The sequence below is a fragment of the Tupaia chinensis genome, unplaced genomic scaffold (genome assembly GCF_000334495.1).
Source record: "Tupaia chinensis unplaced genomic scaffold, TupChi_1.0 Scaffold000263_1, whole genome shotgun sequence".
Taxonomy (NCBI): Eukaryota; Metazoa; Chordata; class Mammalia; order Scandentia; family Tupaiidae; genus Tupaia; species Tupaia belangeri.
Window position 1 is genome coordinate 174,897 of NW_006159743.1, and position 17,713 is coordinate 192,609.

Below are 17,713 nucleotides of genomic sequence, written 5' to 3' on the forward strand. Positions count from 1 at the left end.
TTCTGTGCAAATAATGCATCATGACTTTTCTGATGACACAACACTAGAGACAAAAACCAAAACTTTAGTAATTTGTTGTATACATTGGTACTAATATCTAAATTTAACACCAACCTGTTATTTGATGATATCCAGGAGCAGCTCTAAAAATATTAAAGGGTTTGTTCTCTGTGAACTCTGGGTGTAAGCCTTTCTTCATCTTTGTCTTTGTTTTCTTTTTCTCTTTATCTTCTTCTTCTCTTCTTCTTCTTGTCGTCGTCTTCTTCATCTTCTTTGTCCTCTTCTTCGTCTCCTGTTCTTCTCAATTCCTATCATATGTATATTCTACCCTTAAGATTTCTCTCACCTCTCAATATCTACTCAAAACATTTGCTAAGTTTATTCATACTCAGGTATGAAAGTTTAAAAATAGAAAGATAATTCAGTTTTACCTCAGGTACCAACTCTGGTGGCTACCTAGAGAGTATTCTTTCTTGTGAGATTTCTGTGGTGGAAAAGTAACCCTGCCATGATCAATTATTGAGATTTGCCAAAGGAAATTAGAGTGTCATGAGGAATATGATATTTGTGAAGCAGTGGGTGGAGCAATGAAAGTGTAGAGAAAAGTATAGAAGCCAGGCTGATGGGGCACAATCCAGCTGATAAATAGTAGCATTTATTCTGTGTGACCTTGATCAAATTATTTAATCTCTCTGTGCCTCAGATTTTTCAGCTATGAAATAGGCATAGACTTTTTTTATTTTTGGAGAGATTTTTTGGTATAGGGCACATGTGTTTGTTGGAGAGACAGAGAGAAAGTGAGAAATCATTCCATTCTCCTCTTGGGATTTTTAGCATGTGCACACACATACTCAGCATGAATTTTAAACCGCCGAGTCCAGGCCTCATATCATGATCAGCTATGTGGGAATCCAGGGCCTTAACCACTACACTACTTGATGAGCATAGATTTTAAGTATCAACTTGAAACTATGAGATATTTCTCTTCTCGGATTTCATACAAAAGAAATAAGGTGAATGAAATAATAAATAAACCTAAAAACTTCATTTTCAGCAAAACCAGGGGACTAATAGAATCTGAAAATGCCCAAAATAAGCTGAGAAGAACAGATACCCTCTGAGGTAAAGTCAAGAATAAGAAATCAGAATGTGGCACCAAAGCCAAATTGAGGCATTGAGGCATGCACTCTTAAGTATTCAACCTTTAGCCTTTGTACACAAGTGCAACAGCAGCTAGGAGGGGCAGAAGATACCTAGGAGGAAGTACAAGAAAAAAGACACAGATAATAGCTAAATGGTTTGGTGGGAATAGATCTCAGAAAATGCAAAAATCTGTTTCCTGAGGTTTAGGATTCATTCTGAAGTATGTAGTGGTGGAAATGGATACATAGGAAGAAGCATGCACAGTTGTGATGTTGGCTTTAGAAGTTCTGGACAAGATGTGGTTCAGAGAAGAAGGTAGGGTTATAGGAAAGTCATTTTAGAAGGAAATGTTGGTAATAATGAAGCAAAGCCTTTAGGTTTTGAGATTTGGAAAACATTGTCCTCCTTCCCCCAGCATCCTTCTAAAAATCATTGGGCTATGAAATAATGAATAAAAAGAGGAGTTGACACTATATAAATAGGAAGATATAACAAGGAAGAAATAGGAAACAACAGCAAAAATAAGAATGTACATAAAAAATATTGCTACTAAACAGACAAAAGTTCTGACCAAATTTTTTTTTTCAAAAAAATTCACCTCCTTGAAGAAAGATGATAAAGAAAAAATGTAAGGACTCAGGGAAAAGGAAGAAATTGCAAGATTTTAAAAAGACATGAACTGTGAGTTTGTAAACTCAGAAGTCATAGAAAAAAAACACTTTAAAAATCAAGATGATATTGGAAGGAATACAAAGGGAAATTTGATACTGTAGGAAGCACAAAGAAGATATGAATAAGAAAATCAAGTAAATAAACCTGATGATAATGAACATATTTTAAAACATTATAGAGAAATAATACATATAGAGAGCAGTGGTTTGATGTACTCATGACAGGAATTTTTAAAGTTGAAAACTGAACTATGAAACAGAACAAATATTTGAAGACACAATTCATGAAAACTCTGCTGATGGAATAAATGCCTTGAATCTGTACAATGAATGTGTATAACATGAACCTGTAAACATTCATCCAGAAAGACCAATATAGAGCCACATTCTAAAAAAAATTACTTCATTTTAGGGACAAAGAAAAACTCTTAGGCATGCTGATTTTAAAAAGTCTAGTCACTTATCAGGAAAAAAAATTAACTGACTTTACATTTCTCTACTATCAGTATTTCATAGTGGAACAACAACTACAAGATATTCAAGGAAAGAAAATCAACAAAGAATTTGATGTCCAATGTAACCTTACACACAAAGCTACAAACAATTCTGAAAGGGCCAACACTAGGAAATGTTCCCATGAACCTTCTTGAGGAAATGAATAGAGAATAAGTTTCAGCAAAAGAGAAGTAACTAAGGAAACTATTATACCAGGCTGCCTCTACTTATCAGGAGAAAATGTGGGGATAAAGAAGAATATAAATGCCATATGAACTAACAATATAGAAACAGTACAATCAACAAAAATAAATAAAGAAAGAAAAATCAGAGAAGAGAGAAAAATGATGGGGGTAAAATGAGTTTTGAAATTGCCTCATCTAAGAAACAGAAATTATATTTTTCAAAGTTGATAAATCAAATAAAAGAAATATAAAGATATTTAACCAAAAAAGATAAATAGTAAAAAAGATACACCTATTGACTAACATGGCCCAAGAAAGTACTAAAGGGAAGAAAAGGGATACATTATTCAAGGGAAGAATTACAGTTTTCCCTGCTTACTTACAGAGTATAGATTCCAAGACTCCCAACGGATGTTTGACACCAAGAGAGTACTAAATGCTATATGTATTATTTTACCCTATGCATACATTCCTATGAAAAAGTTTAATTTATAAATTGGGCACAGTAAGATATTAACAACAATAACCACTGAGTCATTCGAAAAGTCATGACAGCTTTTAGCATAGAAAAATACGTCATGACTTTTCTAATGACCCAATAATAATAAAATAGACCAATTATCACAAAATACTATAATAAAAGTTATGTGGATATGATCTCTCTTTCTCTTCTCTCCCTTTTTTTTTTTTTTTTGAGAGATTTTTGCTATCGGGCGTGTGCACTCGCCAGACAGACAGAGAGATACAGAGAGACAGAAAGTGAGAAATCATCCCCCAGGGGGGATGATCACGCCGCAATCCCTTCTCCTCCGTTCTCCTTTCGGGATCTTGGGCACGCACGCACACGCGCCCAGGGTGAGTTTTAAGCCACCAGGTCTGGGACGCGAACCACGGTCAACTGCATGGGAGTCCAGCAACATAGCCATTACACTAACGGCTGGTCCCTCTCTTTTTCTTCTCTCTCTCTTTCTCTCTCTCTCTCAAAGTATCTAATCATACTGTGCCATGGGTAACTGAAACCATGGAAAGCAAAACTGTGGATAACCGGGGAACTAGTAGAATGGACATATCTAAAGAAAGCACTAGAGCATAATGTAAACTTATACTTTTAAAGGTAACCCTTAGAATAAAAATAACCACCTTTCTAAATCTCAAAAGAGCGATATACAAAAACTAAGGAAACAAACCACACAGTGAAAAAACTTTACAAAATTAGAGTGATAAAACAATATAAACCAGTATGACATAACCAAACCATCATATCCATAAACAGGTTTAATGTATATATTAAAAGAAAAAGTCAAATTGGATCACAAGACAAATACAATGCCTTTTTATTTACATGAAACACTGTGTTTCAAAGTAGATGAAAACAAGGGAAAAGTTATATAAGTTATATAAGTTATAAAAGTTATATAAGACAAGTAGAAACAAAAAGAAAGTGGGGGAAAGGAACTTAGTCTTACTACCAAGTAAGGTAATGCCAAAAACAAACAAAAACTAGACATAGAAGGTCTCTTTATAAATAAAAATGGCATAGAACCATATCAATTCATGAATTTTATGACTACATATAAAAATTATGGCACTGAAATGCCTAAAGCAAAGACCACATGTGCTAAAAGGACAAACAGGCACACTAATGGTAAGAAACTTTCTCTACTTCTCAGTCCATGAAAGATTAATTACATAAAAATAAACAAGAATATAGAGAATATAAATAAGGTAAACAATAAGGTACAAATATTAGATTGTTGGGGAAGTCATGATATATCCTTCTGTGTTTTTCTATGCAAAAATGTGTCATGTCTTTCCTAACAACCCAATAGTATATTAAATTTTTCACTCTGAATCACCTTAGTGCTTATGAAATATTTTGAATATTAACCACTTATTAGGCTTATTAAGTTTCAAAAATAGAAAGGGCAAGTTAGACACCATTCTCTGATCACAATGCTTTAAGTTATATTGAAATAACAAAATCAGAAAACAAAAAGACCTTTGTTAATTGGAAATTTAAACCGTTTAAACCATTTGGGTGAAAGAAAAAATACAAATAAAAGTAGTTTCTAGAAAACAACAAAAATGAAAGCACCACATATCAAACTCTGTGAGACTTACCTGAAGCAGTACTTGGAAAAATTTAGAGCTTAAATGACTATTTTTAAGGAAACAAACAAAGAACTAAGTACTCTTATGCAGAAATAAGAAAAAGCTGGAAATAAGTAATGAAGATAAATGCTGAAACCAATTAGTGATACAGAAAAACAAACAACAATAGGACTAACAAATCGAAAGGCTATACAAAGGGTCAACAAAAGTTCACGAAAATGTGTACCATAAAAAAACCATGCATGAACTTTAAAAATGTTTTGCACCAAAATAAACTTGTACTTTAATTCCATTTTTTTCATAAACTCCTTGAAGTCCTCTCATACGTTTTTGAAATGACCAAGAATGACATTGACTTAATGACTAGAGCATTAAAAATTAGAAAAATGAGATAACTATAGAATTTTTTTTAAAAAGTAAGAGAATATTACATGATAATCTCTGGAAAATACATTTAAAGCCTAGAGAAAATTTATTATCTTATGAAAAATATAAATTTCTAAAATTGACAAATGATACAGTAAAAATTAGAATAAATCAATTTACATAGAAGAAATTAAGGAAGTGAATGAAATGGCCAATCTAATAAATTTGGTTTAGAGATGAGTTTTATGTAACTCTTGAGAAAAGAAGATAATTTCAAAATTATCTGAGTTATTCTGTTCATAGGAAATAATGAAATATCAGTATTATAGTCTGGTAAAGCTAGGACAATGGTAGAAAAACAAAAATCAGTTTAACTCATAAATAGTAATACAATGCTTCTGCATAAATTATTAGTTAAGAATCCTGCAAGGTTTCAAAAGAATAACATATAACTAGCATTAGATTTTACTTTAGGAAGGCAATCATGGTTCATAGCAGAAAAATTGATTCAGTAATAAATGCTCAAAGACATTTGGTTTTTAACACACAGCTATTTGTTATAAAAGCTCCAATAAAAATAAAATTGAAGGAAATATATGTATAAAGAAATACTGAAAACATATATATGCATGCTGAAGTTTTCAAATACTTTTCCCAATATTACCATTTAATAGGATCAGATGTCAGGAGTCCTTGTTATATTCAAGGGCAGATTTTCTTGGGGGCAAAGAGCAGCCCTTGCTATCACACACATGTGACTGGCTTTGTGTAAGAGACTTATTTGGTGTCACAGAAGTATAATTTTCATATGCTTTATGATTGTGCATTCTTCTGCACTGTGATTTTTGCAGAAGCAGTGTTTCTCCCACAGTTTAATTAAACTGTGATATGTACACCCTTAGAGGTAGGCAACACTGGGCAAGAGTGCCCCAAATCACAGACTAACATGGCATGGTTTAGGAGTATGTTTTCATTGAACATAGGGGATGGGTACAGTTAACTGATTAGCTGGTAAGAAATGGGTATTTCATAGTAAAACACAAAGCATTAATATGTACTAAACTGTAAAGTCTGCATAAATTTAAAAGATCAAATATGAGAAGTATGGTATTTTTATGATCCTATGATGCCTCTTTAAAATTGTCCCCAAAACCTTAGAGGTGCATATAATTCTACACTGATGTGGAGAATATTCTGGTAAAATGTTTGATTCACATAGCCACACAATATCTAGATACAGACATTTATATTCTTTAAAACTGTTACAAAGTTACCACTATTTTATGCATAAAATGATGGTTGTTCTAATCCTAAATAAAAGACTTTAGTGCTTTGTGAAGATTTCAATGAGAAATTTTAATGGTATTGCTAGATGACACATGAGTGATATTCAGTAATTATTTCATTGTTGTACATAGTTGTTAGAGTTAGAACTGAGATTCCCCATTATATTTTGTTATTTGCAATCAACATGAATGATCAAATATCTACTAACTTCTTGCAAAAGAAAAATAAATTAAGGTGATGCAGATGTTCCTGGCTAATCTTCAGAAACTTTTATTTTTCATAACTTATCAAAATTATTTTAACATTTCTGGTTGGAGATAATTATATATACGCAAAGATGTGGGTAGGAGAGTTATAGTCCAAACAATAATAAATACCATACAGCTGACTAAGCTGTTCTTTACTTTGAAGAAAAGATTTATCATTCTTTACAAGTGGCAGTTAATTTTATGTGATTCAAGGTACACATAAGATCTGATTGGATTCCAATGGGGCAAGATCATTCATACAGAAACCATAAAACTATTTTTTAAGACATTTTTGACTGAGGTTATGTGTGCTGACTCGAGAGAGAGAGAGAGAGAGACAGAGACAGTGGGAGGAAAAGTAAGAAAGCACTCCCCCCCCACCCCACCCCCGGGGAATGGCCATGCCACAATCCCTTCTCCTCCATTCTCTTTTTGGGATCTTGGGCACATGTGCACGTGCATACACACACACACACACACGCACACACACACACATACACACACACGGGTGATTTTGAAGCCACCAATCTGGGACTTGAATTGTGGTCAGCTGTGTGGGAGTCCACCAACATAACCACCCTGCCATCTGCTGGTCCCTGTTTTAAAGAAAGCTAATGTAGAGATCCAACAATGAAGTGAACAGCTGTCTTCTAGGAATTTAGAATTGGGTAGGGAAGACAAGTATTGGTAATATTACAATAAATGATAACTCAGAAAAATCTACAGTTAAATAAAATCCATATCATATAAAATCCATATTAGATAATAAATATGGAAAAAGAACAAAAATTTTTTTTGGATAAAATTGCTATAAAAGACTGAGAAAAATGGAAAAGATAGAAACTTGGAAGGGACAGAAAAAGTATAGTGCTCACCAACCAAAGAAATTTAAATTCCGATGTCCAGGAGTTATCAAAGGATTTTGGTGACCAAACTACATGTGTACAACACATGTAAGGCACAGGGAAAGCTTCTGTGTGATTTATAATTTTAAACAGGTTAGAGAACAACCTGAAAAATTAATAAAGTAATTGTGTGAACTTATAAATGACTTTCAAATCACTAATTTTTTGTATGTTTCTCTGTAACATATACATCATTAAATTTTAACTTTTAAAAAGAATTATTTACTTAATTTATTATTATTTTTTTAATTTGCTATAGGGCATGTGTATGTGAGAGAGTGAGAAAATGAGAAATCAAGCTACCAGTCCAATACTCAAACCACAGTTGGCCATGGGGGAGTCCAGTGCCTTAACTACCACACCATCTGCTGACTCCGGCTTTTAAGTTTTAAGTTGAAGAGGTGGGTTGGCTCTATGGCCTGATAGTGGCTTGGCTCTAAGGCAGGTGGGTCCCACATGGCTAACTACATGGTTTAGGCCCCTGTGGTTTGAGAAACATGCCAGGCACATGTGTGCACATGCCTGAAATCCCAAAAAGATAGAGAGAGAAGTGATTGCTGCATGACTATTCCCCACGAGTGGTACTTTTTCCCCACTTCTCCCATCTCTCTGTCTCTCTTTGGCAAACTCATATTCCTTTTACACACACACACACACACACACACACGCATACACATAACTAGATAACAAATAATTCTGGGGCCAGCAAATGGCACAGTAGTTATGTCTTTGGACTCCCACAGTTTCAGTCCTGGATCTGGAAAATCACACCAGGCCTGTGTGCTTGTGTGCCCAAGGTCCCGGGATGAGAATAGAGGAGAAGGGACTGTAGTGTGCCCATCCCTCCTGGGGAGTGACTTCTCACTTTCCTTCTCCTTGCCTCTGTTTCTGTCTCTGTCTCTCTCTCTCTTCAGCAAACACATGTGCCCTAAGTCAAAAAAAAAAAAAAAAAAAAAAAACTAAAAAAGAAGTAAATAATCCTAGTCAAATGGAAAAAGTGAGAAAACTAAACCAATTCATTAGTTAAATTTTAGGTTTAGAGATAATGTATGTGTGGGTATGGGAGTGTGTGCATGCACATGCTTTATTCAGCATAATGTCTTACTCTCCCCTTCCCTATCTCTTGTTACCTGAGAACTAGTTATTGACAGAGGGTGCTTATTTTAGAAAATGCTGTTGATACAAGGAAGAATTTTTTCATACTCAAACATTTATATGAACACATGAATGCATAAGAGTAAGATTCTTTCTCTTTCTCTCTTCCTCTCTCTCTTTTTAATTTCCAGGCATAGATGTTCTTCATCAACTAGGCCTTGGAGGCAAAGATGTAAGACATTCATCATCAGTGACTGCTGTACCATCATCATCTACACCATTACCTCAGGGTTTCCATTTAACAGAGTCAGGCATCATTTTAAAAAATGATGCTTATATTGAGTCACCTCTAATGAAAATTTTACCAGTCAACTTAGGACAGCCATTTACAATATTGATTGGGTTACAATCACAGAGAGTGAACAATGCATTTCTCTTCAGCATTAGAAATAAAAATAGACTTCAGTTAGGAGTACAATTACTACCTAAAAAATTAGTAGTACATATTGGTGGAAAGCAATCTGTGTTTTTCAACTACAGTGTTCATGATGAGCGATGGCACTCCTTTGCCATTACTATTAGAAACCAAGTTGTTTCAATGTTTGTTGAGTGTGGAAAGAAATATTTTAGCAGAGAGACTATTTCAGAATTTCAGACTTTTGATTCTAACAGTATATTTACCCTAGGAAGTATGAATAATAATTCTGTCCATTTTGAAGGAATAGTATGTCAGTTGGATATTATTCCTTCTGTAGAAGCATCTGCAGACTACTGCAGATATGTGAAAGAGCAGTGTCGCCATGCAGACCAATACCAACCTGGGACAAACCTTCCTCACACAACTATCATAACAACTACAACACCAGAACGTTCTTCCCAGCCCAAAGGATTTAGCGAAAGAGTACCATCAGAGGATACATTTACTGAAGGCAAAAGCATTGCAAATGTCATAAATAGTGATTCTGCAACAGTGCATAAAAGACAAGGACACCAAATGTCAAGATCTCAAATAACTTCTCTTCATTCAGGAAATGTCTCAGCTGTGGATCTCATAAACCTTGGGATTCCTACCAAAGAAATCATCACTGGGGAACACACTCAAACAAATTTAAGCCTGTCCATGACTGATCATTATCTCACTGAGGCAAGAATGAATACCAAGGGTAAATTTAGTTCTTTTCTCTTCAATGTTTCTGAGAATATCACACAACATGATAGAGTAACTGGTCTATCACTGTTTAAGAAGACACCATCATCATCTGTTCTTCCACATATAAAACAAGATACAATTACTAATCTCAAGAAAGCCATCACAGCAAATCTACACACTAATGAACTCATGGAAATGCAACAGATTTTAAACACAACCTTCTATAGAATGACAGATCATCCATCTATGGATAATCATCTTGATCTCAGGAAGGAAGGTGAATTTTATCCTGATGCTACTTATCCCATCGAAAATAGCTATGAAACTGAGCTTTATGATTATTATTATTATGAGGATCTTAATGCAATGTTCGAAATGGAGAATCTAAGAGGGCCAAAAGGGGACACTGGACTGCCAGTAAGTTGTTTGTTGTTGTTATTGCTTTAATATGTCTTAATGTACTAATTTACCATACATGTGAAAGAGAGTTTTCCAGAGTGAATACAGAACAGTTGAGCTCTGCCACAGATATGAACCCTGGTATAGTGAGTGAGTTTATGGTTACTATAACACATCCACCAGAGAACCCTGACTAAAGTATCCTCTCACCCTCCCACCCCTTTTTTTTTCTAATTGGCAAACTGAAATTTTCTAATTGGCAAACTTAATTCTGGTAAATTGATCAGCAAACTCTATATTTTTCTTATTCAGTTGAAATTCAATCAGGACTTCAACTGCTAAAATAGATCTACATTATATATATATTTTTTTCACACATACATATCCCATAGGTTTAATGTATAACCATAAGAGAAGGATATAACAGTATATTTAAAAAATCAAATAAATTGAATATTTTTCACCAAAACAGTATCAATGGATTAAAAAAGTATGAAGTTTTAGGTGGTGACTATTACGTAGTGAGTCACTGACTAGGAAAAAAATAAAGCCTGATATCATTCTAAATGAAGTACTAATAATTTCCATGAAGAATCTCATTTAATGATATAGTTAATTTACATTTTATGGGTCAATAAAGGTTCTACCTACCTGAGACTAAAAGAGGCATTCAGCCTATAAATCTATTCAATAGGAAAACAAAACTTAAAATGAACCAGAAAGAAAAACAACCAAGCCACTGAAATAATTTTAAGACAATTTAAAGTCATTCAAAAATCACAATTTGGAAACATTTTGTTACTGCTTTTCATATTTGTATACCTTAAATAATCAACCTATATGCCTTTAGGAATTAATTTTTTCAAAATTTTAAACAGACTAACATGTACCATAAGGTATTCATTTATTAAATTAAAAGAAAAGATGAGTGTTCGTTTTAGTTTCAGAAACCATAGAATAGGAGATGATGATATCACTTACTTGGCTTGTATTTCCTTTGTGGTTATTACTTGAAATAATTCGGTAGGTACTGAACAACTGTTATTAGAGTGAGTAGTTAGAAGTTTTTAAATAGAATCTGAAGAAAATACTATTATACAGAAATAAATTCTTAGTTATGACAATTATCAACATGTTGGTAATAGAATTAAATCACTGGATGGATCATATTCAACTATTAAAAATAGTACTTACATTCTTCAAAAAAAGTCAGAATGATAAGAGCATTAATCTTTTCTGTAAATCTGAAAATAAAGTTATTTCAACATTGGTAGGTGAAGCAATAATGTTAACAGATATTTACTTCATCTCTGTTACATAGGCAGGAATAAAAAGGTATGTATAACACAATCTGCTCAGGAATTACATTTCAATAATGCAGATAAAGTGAGTACATTTATAAATATGTCTCAAGGTAAAGATAAATGCTGCTGAGACATAGAAACTAAGTTTATGGCACAGATATGTTCAACGGTAAGAAAAATAATATTTTTGAGGGAATCACTATGAAACATCACTTAAAGCTGAGCTCTTTAAGATAGCTTCTTGTGGGGCTGGCAGGTGGCATGGTGGCTAAGGGCACTGCACTCCCACATGGCTGACTGTGGTTCAGGTCCCGGACCTGGCGGCTTGCTTTCTATGGCATAGGCATGTTCAATGGTAAGAAAAATAATATTTTTGAGGGAATCGTTATGAAACATCACTTAAAGCTGAGCTCTTTAAGATAGCTTCTTGTGGGGCTAGCAGGTGGCATGGTGGTTAAGGGCATTGGACTCCCCCATGGCTGACTGTGGTTCGGGTCCCAGATGTGGTGGCTTGCTTTTTTTCTCACTTTCTCTCTCTCTTTCTCTCTCTCTCACTTAATCTGTCCCTCTCTGGTCAAAATAAAAATAAATAAATTTTTCTTTAAAAAAAAAAAAAGGTTCTTGAGGCAAAAGATAATTATGACCTAGGCTCAAATAATGGATAACGTTTTGATAGGTGAGAGTAGCTGATATGTTTTTAAATAGAGAAATTAGCATAATAGCCATCTTTTATTAAGTTTTTAACTTGTGAAAGATGCTCTGTCATATTGTTTACATACATTATCTTGTAAAAAACTTGATGAGTATTATTATCCTCATTTTTCAGGTGAAGAAACTGAAGCCCAGAGGAGTTTACTTGGCCACAAATAAATGTTGTCCACAACAACATTGTTGTTACATGGTAGTGTTAGAATTTGAACCCAGGTTTTCTGCCACTAAAGATCAAACTCTTTCAGGATACTGGGCTGAATAATGGTAGACAAATAAAGACCCAAGCTAGATGGCATCAAGCTATAGGGAGTCTTAATTTGTCAAATGGATAATTCTAACTTTATCTTGTCAGTGGTAAATTCTGTAGATTTCCAAGTAGAGGTATCAATAAGAAAGTCATTCTGGTAGCCTAGAAAGAAAGTTCCTATTACTATCTTGGTATTACATGGCTGGAACACTAGCAAGGTTGGTGATGAAAATCCAAAAGAAGCATCAGATTGAAGAGATATTCTGAAGGAACATTTGGTAAAACTAGGAAAATAATCAGACCAAGCAAAAGGGAAAGAATTAAGACGGCTGTCAAGTTTTAAGTCACAGATTGAGAGAACAGTGACAGCATTACTAAAAATAGTAATTAGGAGAGAAAGCTGATTTTAGGAGAGAAAAATAAGTTAGAAATGTAAGATACTATTGGTAATTCAGCAAGCTGTTGGAAAAGCTGAAGAAGCTGAATTGAAAAAGGTCAAAGAAGGGGCTATAATGTCAACATTATAGCTAAAACTGCAGTTAGATAATAGCTTCAAAGGAACATGGCATAACATCAAGAGCCAAATCATGAGAAAAGTTTAATTTTTTTTGTTAAAGGATTATTTAATTGTATTTATTCATTTATTTATTTATTTTAATTTTGACCAGAAAGAGAGAGAGACAGAGACAGAGAAGGAAAGTGAGAAAGCAAGCCACCAGGTTTTGGGACTTGAACCGGGGTCGGCCATATGGGAGTTTCCAGCACCTTAACCACCACGCCACCTGTTGGTCCCCAAGAAAAGTTTAATTTTTGATTATAGGAAGAAAAATACAGAAATGTGATTGTGTAGTCAGATATGAGAATAGCATGATATCACTGAAGTCATATAAAAAAGGCAGTTTTAAGAAGAAATGGATCGGTGGTGCCAAAAAGCTACAGAGAAGTGGAAGAGCATGAGGACTGAGAAAAAATGGGGAAAGATGTTGATCTTCTAATGGAAAAGTCATTGTTGAACTGTAAGAATCCAACTTTAGCATAGTGTAGAAGAGTAAAGGTAGACTTTAGAGAGCCAATAAGAGGATGAATGCTGATAAAATGATGGAAACTTGTAGGGACTGTCCCACTACTTTCAGAAGTAGATGTTACTCTGGAAAGTCTGAGACTGGCCTATTTTTTTTTCCCCATTTTTTTCCCACCTGTATACCTGTGCAGTTCTTTCATTAACTTTGCAGTTCACTAGACCTATTAAGTTCTGTATCAGTTTTTTCTATTACTCTTTTGATCTGAAGATTATTTTTTATATAGGAAAGTCTCCCCTTATATTCTCAAATATTTTTCAATTCCATTTTTCTGTATTCTTCTTCTTCTTTTCTTTTTTTTTTTTTTTGTATTCTTCTTCAGGCATACCAACTTGCATATGTTGAATGTCATTTATGATAGATAGTATTTGTATTCTCTACAATCATGTCATCATGATTGCCTTTTCCATTTCATTTTGTGTGAACTCATTTATCCTGTATCTCTTTACTGCTTTTTCAGTTGGGTTTAGTCAGTTTTTGTTGCTTCTGACATTACTTTAATCTCTAATGATTTTTTTTTGATCTTTCATTATCTTTCTAAAGATATCTGGTCACATTTCATTGCCTTTTACTGTTCTTTTTATCTCTTGTAACTCTTCTTTGAGTTCTCTTTTTTGTAGAGAAATGTCATCTTGAAATTATTTGAGAATACAATGAGTAAGCTACATTTCCCTTTCTGATAAATGATTTTCACCTATTTTACATTTGTGTTTCTGTCCTCCCATTTCTTTTCCACATTATATCAAAAGAAAGACAACTCTACCTCGACTACTGTTTGCTTTAGAAGAATACGGAGAGAAGCAAAGAGAAGTAAGGTTGAGTGGTACACAGAGTCAAATTTGGATTACTGCCTTAAAGACAATCTTACCATATTTGTTTTGTCTTCAATCCAGAGGCATTTCTTCTCATTTTCATGTATGATTTTTTTTTGTCAAATCCTTTGTATCACAGGCCCTCTGAGAAGAAATATGTTTTATGCTCTGGTCAGTATACCCTGTCACCACTAGAAATCTCCTGGTAAGATTTGGCTGTAGATCATAAAAATGATGAGTTCTTCCTATTCAGCTCCACCTTCCCTATTCTTGGCTCTTTAGAACTGACCTTCACTGGCCATGAATTGTTTTTCCAATGGCTTGCCCAATCCTTTAAACCTAATCATTGCACTTTTAAAAGAAAAATAAACCAACTTAATAGAATAGAGTTTTAATTGAGCAAATCTTAACATAATTTAAATTGGGCCGTTTTCCCCAGACTTCCAGACAGCTCTGGCTAGCCTCATGGTCAACTCAGTATTTAAGTTCTGGAAAAGAAAAGTGTTATGTACAGCAATGGGAATGTGATTAAAAAAAAAAATTAAAAAAAAGTGAAGGGAAAAAATTTGAGTTGGTACATTCTGAAGTGTATTTGCATTAACACAGTTTAAAAGACAGGATGCCTGTGATTGACTGAAGCCTCACTGCTGTGATTGGCTGTAATGTAGCAACTAGCTCAGAAAAACAGCCAAACTCCTATGATTTTGCTTATCCATATGAATCCAAGTGTGCAAGTATAGTGGCCATGTTAGGCCAAAATAGTTTAGTTTAATCATTTCCCCCTTTTTGGTCAGCCTCTCAAATGTTTGAGAGATGGACCAAAACTTGGGGCATTTACCCCACTCTCTGTCACCATCATAAAAATGACATTTTATTGCTCGCAGCGTATAAATCATGTGTTTTCTCCAGTCTCCAGCATGAAATTCACAAGTCAGTATTACACAAGTTGAACATGATGTCATACAGGTCAAACAGGTCTCCCTTTGCACTTTTACTGATCTGGTAGAAACAAGACCATTCACCATTCGATGGATGGTTGCATACAAAGCATTTAAGACTTGAGAGGATAAAGTGCACCAGGAAGACTAATGTGATGACTAAGGTGTACTCCTTAATGAAAGTTTCTATGAAACAAGTCAAACTGAATTAAACAGGTTAAGGTTCAGGTAACCTGTTCAGGTAATTTAACAGTATTTGAGCCATGTTGTTCACCATCATTGGTGTGTGATAGATTGAGGATCATAGCTTTTTGTAAAATGGCCTGATTTAAAGAGGTATTTACATGTGTCATTAGTCTAGTAACATAAATCGTAATAACCTAAAGGCCTATTAGAAGAAATATAAATATTAAAAAGTTTGAAAAACCAAAAGCCTTTTATACCCACCATTTAGGATTACTGTAAATGAACTTTCAGTTATTTTAATAAACACATTACCTGTTTTTTTAATTTGACTGAGTTAGGTATCAAACATAAGCCCCTAATTTGAACAAAAAGGAAATTTAAAGCTGGATGATATTTCATTAAGCTTTTTTTTGTTTGTTTGTTAAACATGTATGTTAATCATTCACCTTGTGGAGGATGGCTTTTACCCACCTGAAACCCTAGGAGGTCTTATTGGCTATAAATTTTTAAAATCCTCTCCAGTTTATGGATAAGCTTTAAATACAACCAGTATCCCATTGCTGCCAAAAGTAAATCTCCAGGAACCTTTCTGAAATCTTTTCTGCATTAGTCCATAAACTTAACAATAATTCTGGCTTTGTGCTAGGACATAAGTTCAAATTAAAGTTAACCACTGATTATGGTTCCATGGATTTTCCCATGGGGAAAAGGAAAGAATTAAAGACATTAGGAATTGAGATGTAACAAAAAAGAAACAACATAAAGTTTTCATGATGGCAGAGAAGTCATGAGTATCCATGATACTCAGGCATAGCTGCTCAGCTGTCTAAGCTGTCTGTTTTGAAGAAGAAATGTTCTTGGTCAGTTTTACCATAAAGTCCCCAACAGGTGCACAGTTTTAAAAATCTAAAGTAGTTCTGAGTTGCAAATCCACAATTCAAGTTCATAAAGCTCTGCCGCAGTGATGGGAAGTGATGAAAAGAATTTTGTACGATGTCTTCCAGTGGAGCTCACAGGCAGTCTTTTTCTGCTGTCATTTCCCAAAGAACCCTGCTCTGGACCATAAAGGGTTTGACTGTCTTCAGTGAGTGAATCGCAAACAGCATTCTTTACCTTAAAGATACTTTATCAAACTGAGGATCCAAGAGTTGTCTTGATTAGCTCCACCCTGATTTCTGCAGCCTTGCCAAACATTGCTTATCTTCACACCCCTTGCAAAGAACTGAAGCCTCCTCATTCCTCCCAGCTTGCTCTTGCCCAGAATAGAAACTAATTAATGCTGTGACTGATTCCCTGATGTAATCAGATATCTTGAGTCTATCAAAACAGTGAATAACTTGCTTTTACTTCTGTGTGTGCACTTAATATCTTAGCATTACTTTTTAATTAATAATTTTTCCATTAATTGTTCTAATCCTAAATGTCTATTGAATAGGTACAATTCATAAGATAAACAAGATAGAAAGTTTATATTTTAAAGGCACAAAACAGAGATACAGGATGATCAAAGGTGAAGATTGTTATGCAGATTAATTGCCAGAAGACAATTTCCTTTTTAAACTAGGAAGGAAAAGAACTCCCAACAGGGAGAGGTCACCTAGCAATCCCTTTATCTTCATTTTTTTTTTTACTCTCAAATAGTGGAGGTTTAGGAACATAAAGATTTTTAAATAGACCACTAATTTACCAGAAAGTTGTATTTCTAAAGACCAATTTAATTGATATGTGGCCTTTTAAACTCAGCACATTTCTTAATTAATTATTGATTTTAAGGTTGAGCCCGTTAATGAAGGCAAAGAAAGTATTTCCAATACTTAAAATTCAACATGGATATTGCTGAACAAGAAACAACCCATTCTGACTTGTAGGTGTATTTTAAACAGTTTTATTTATTTATTTATTTTTGTGGAGAGGTTTTTTTGTTATAGGGCACTTGCGTTCGCCAGAAAGAGAGAGAGAGAGACAGCAAGCGAGAAATCACCCCCCAGGGGTTTGAGTCCCAGACCTCTTGGCTTAAACTCATGCCGGCGCGTGTGCATACCATGCCTCAATCCCTTCTCCATTCTCCTCTTGGGATCGTGGGCACGTGTGCACACGTGCCTGGCATGAGTTTAAGCCAACAAGTCTGGCACTAGAACCACGGTCGACTACATGGGAGTCCAGTGACATAGCCAACTGCTGGTCCCGATGTTATTTATTTTCTTAAGAGACGTTTTTGGGGGAACCAGCAGTTAGTGTAATGGCTATGTCGCTGGACTCCCACGTAGTCGACTGCGGTTCGTGTCCCAGACCCGGTGGCTTAAGACTCACACCGGGCGCGTATGCGTGCGTGCCCAAGATCCCGAGAGGAGAATGGAGGAGAAGGGATTGCGGCGTGACC

The 17,713-nt window shown here is 34.6% G+C and overlaps 1 protein-coding gene across 1 annotated transcript in view; it reads left to right on the top strand.

The window, feature by feature from the left end:
• The first annotated feature begins 1,412 nt into the window (after window positions 1-1,412).
• The window catches only part of COL24A1 (collagen type XXIV alpha 1 chain), a 322,594-nt gene continuing 306,293 nt past the window's right edge, over window positions 1,413-17,713 (top strand). Inside the window, exons 1-2 of the mRNA XM_006149476.1 lie at window positions 1,413-1,458; window positions 8,699-10,074. Of these exons, the coding sequence (XP_006149538.1) occupies window positions 1,413-1,458; window positions 8,699-10,074 (1,422 nt within the window). The remainder of the gene's footprint in view (window positions 1,459-8,698; window positions 10,075-17,713) is intronic.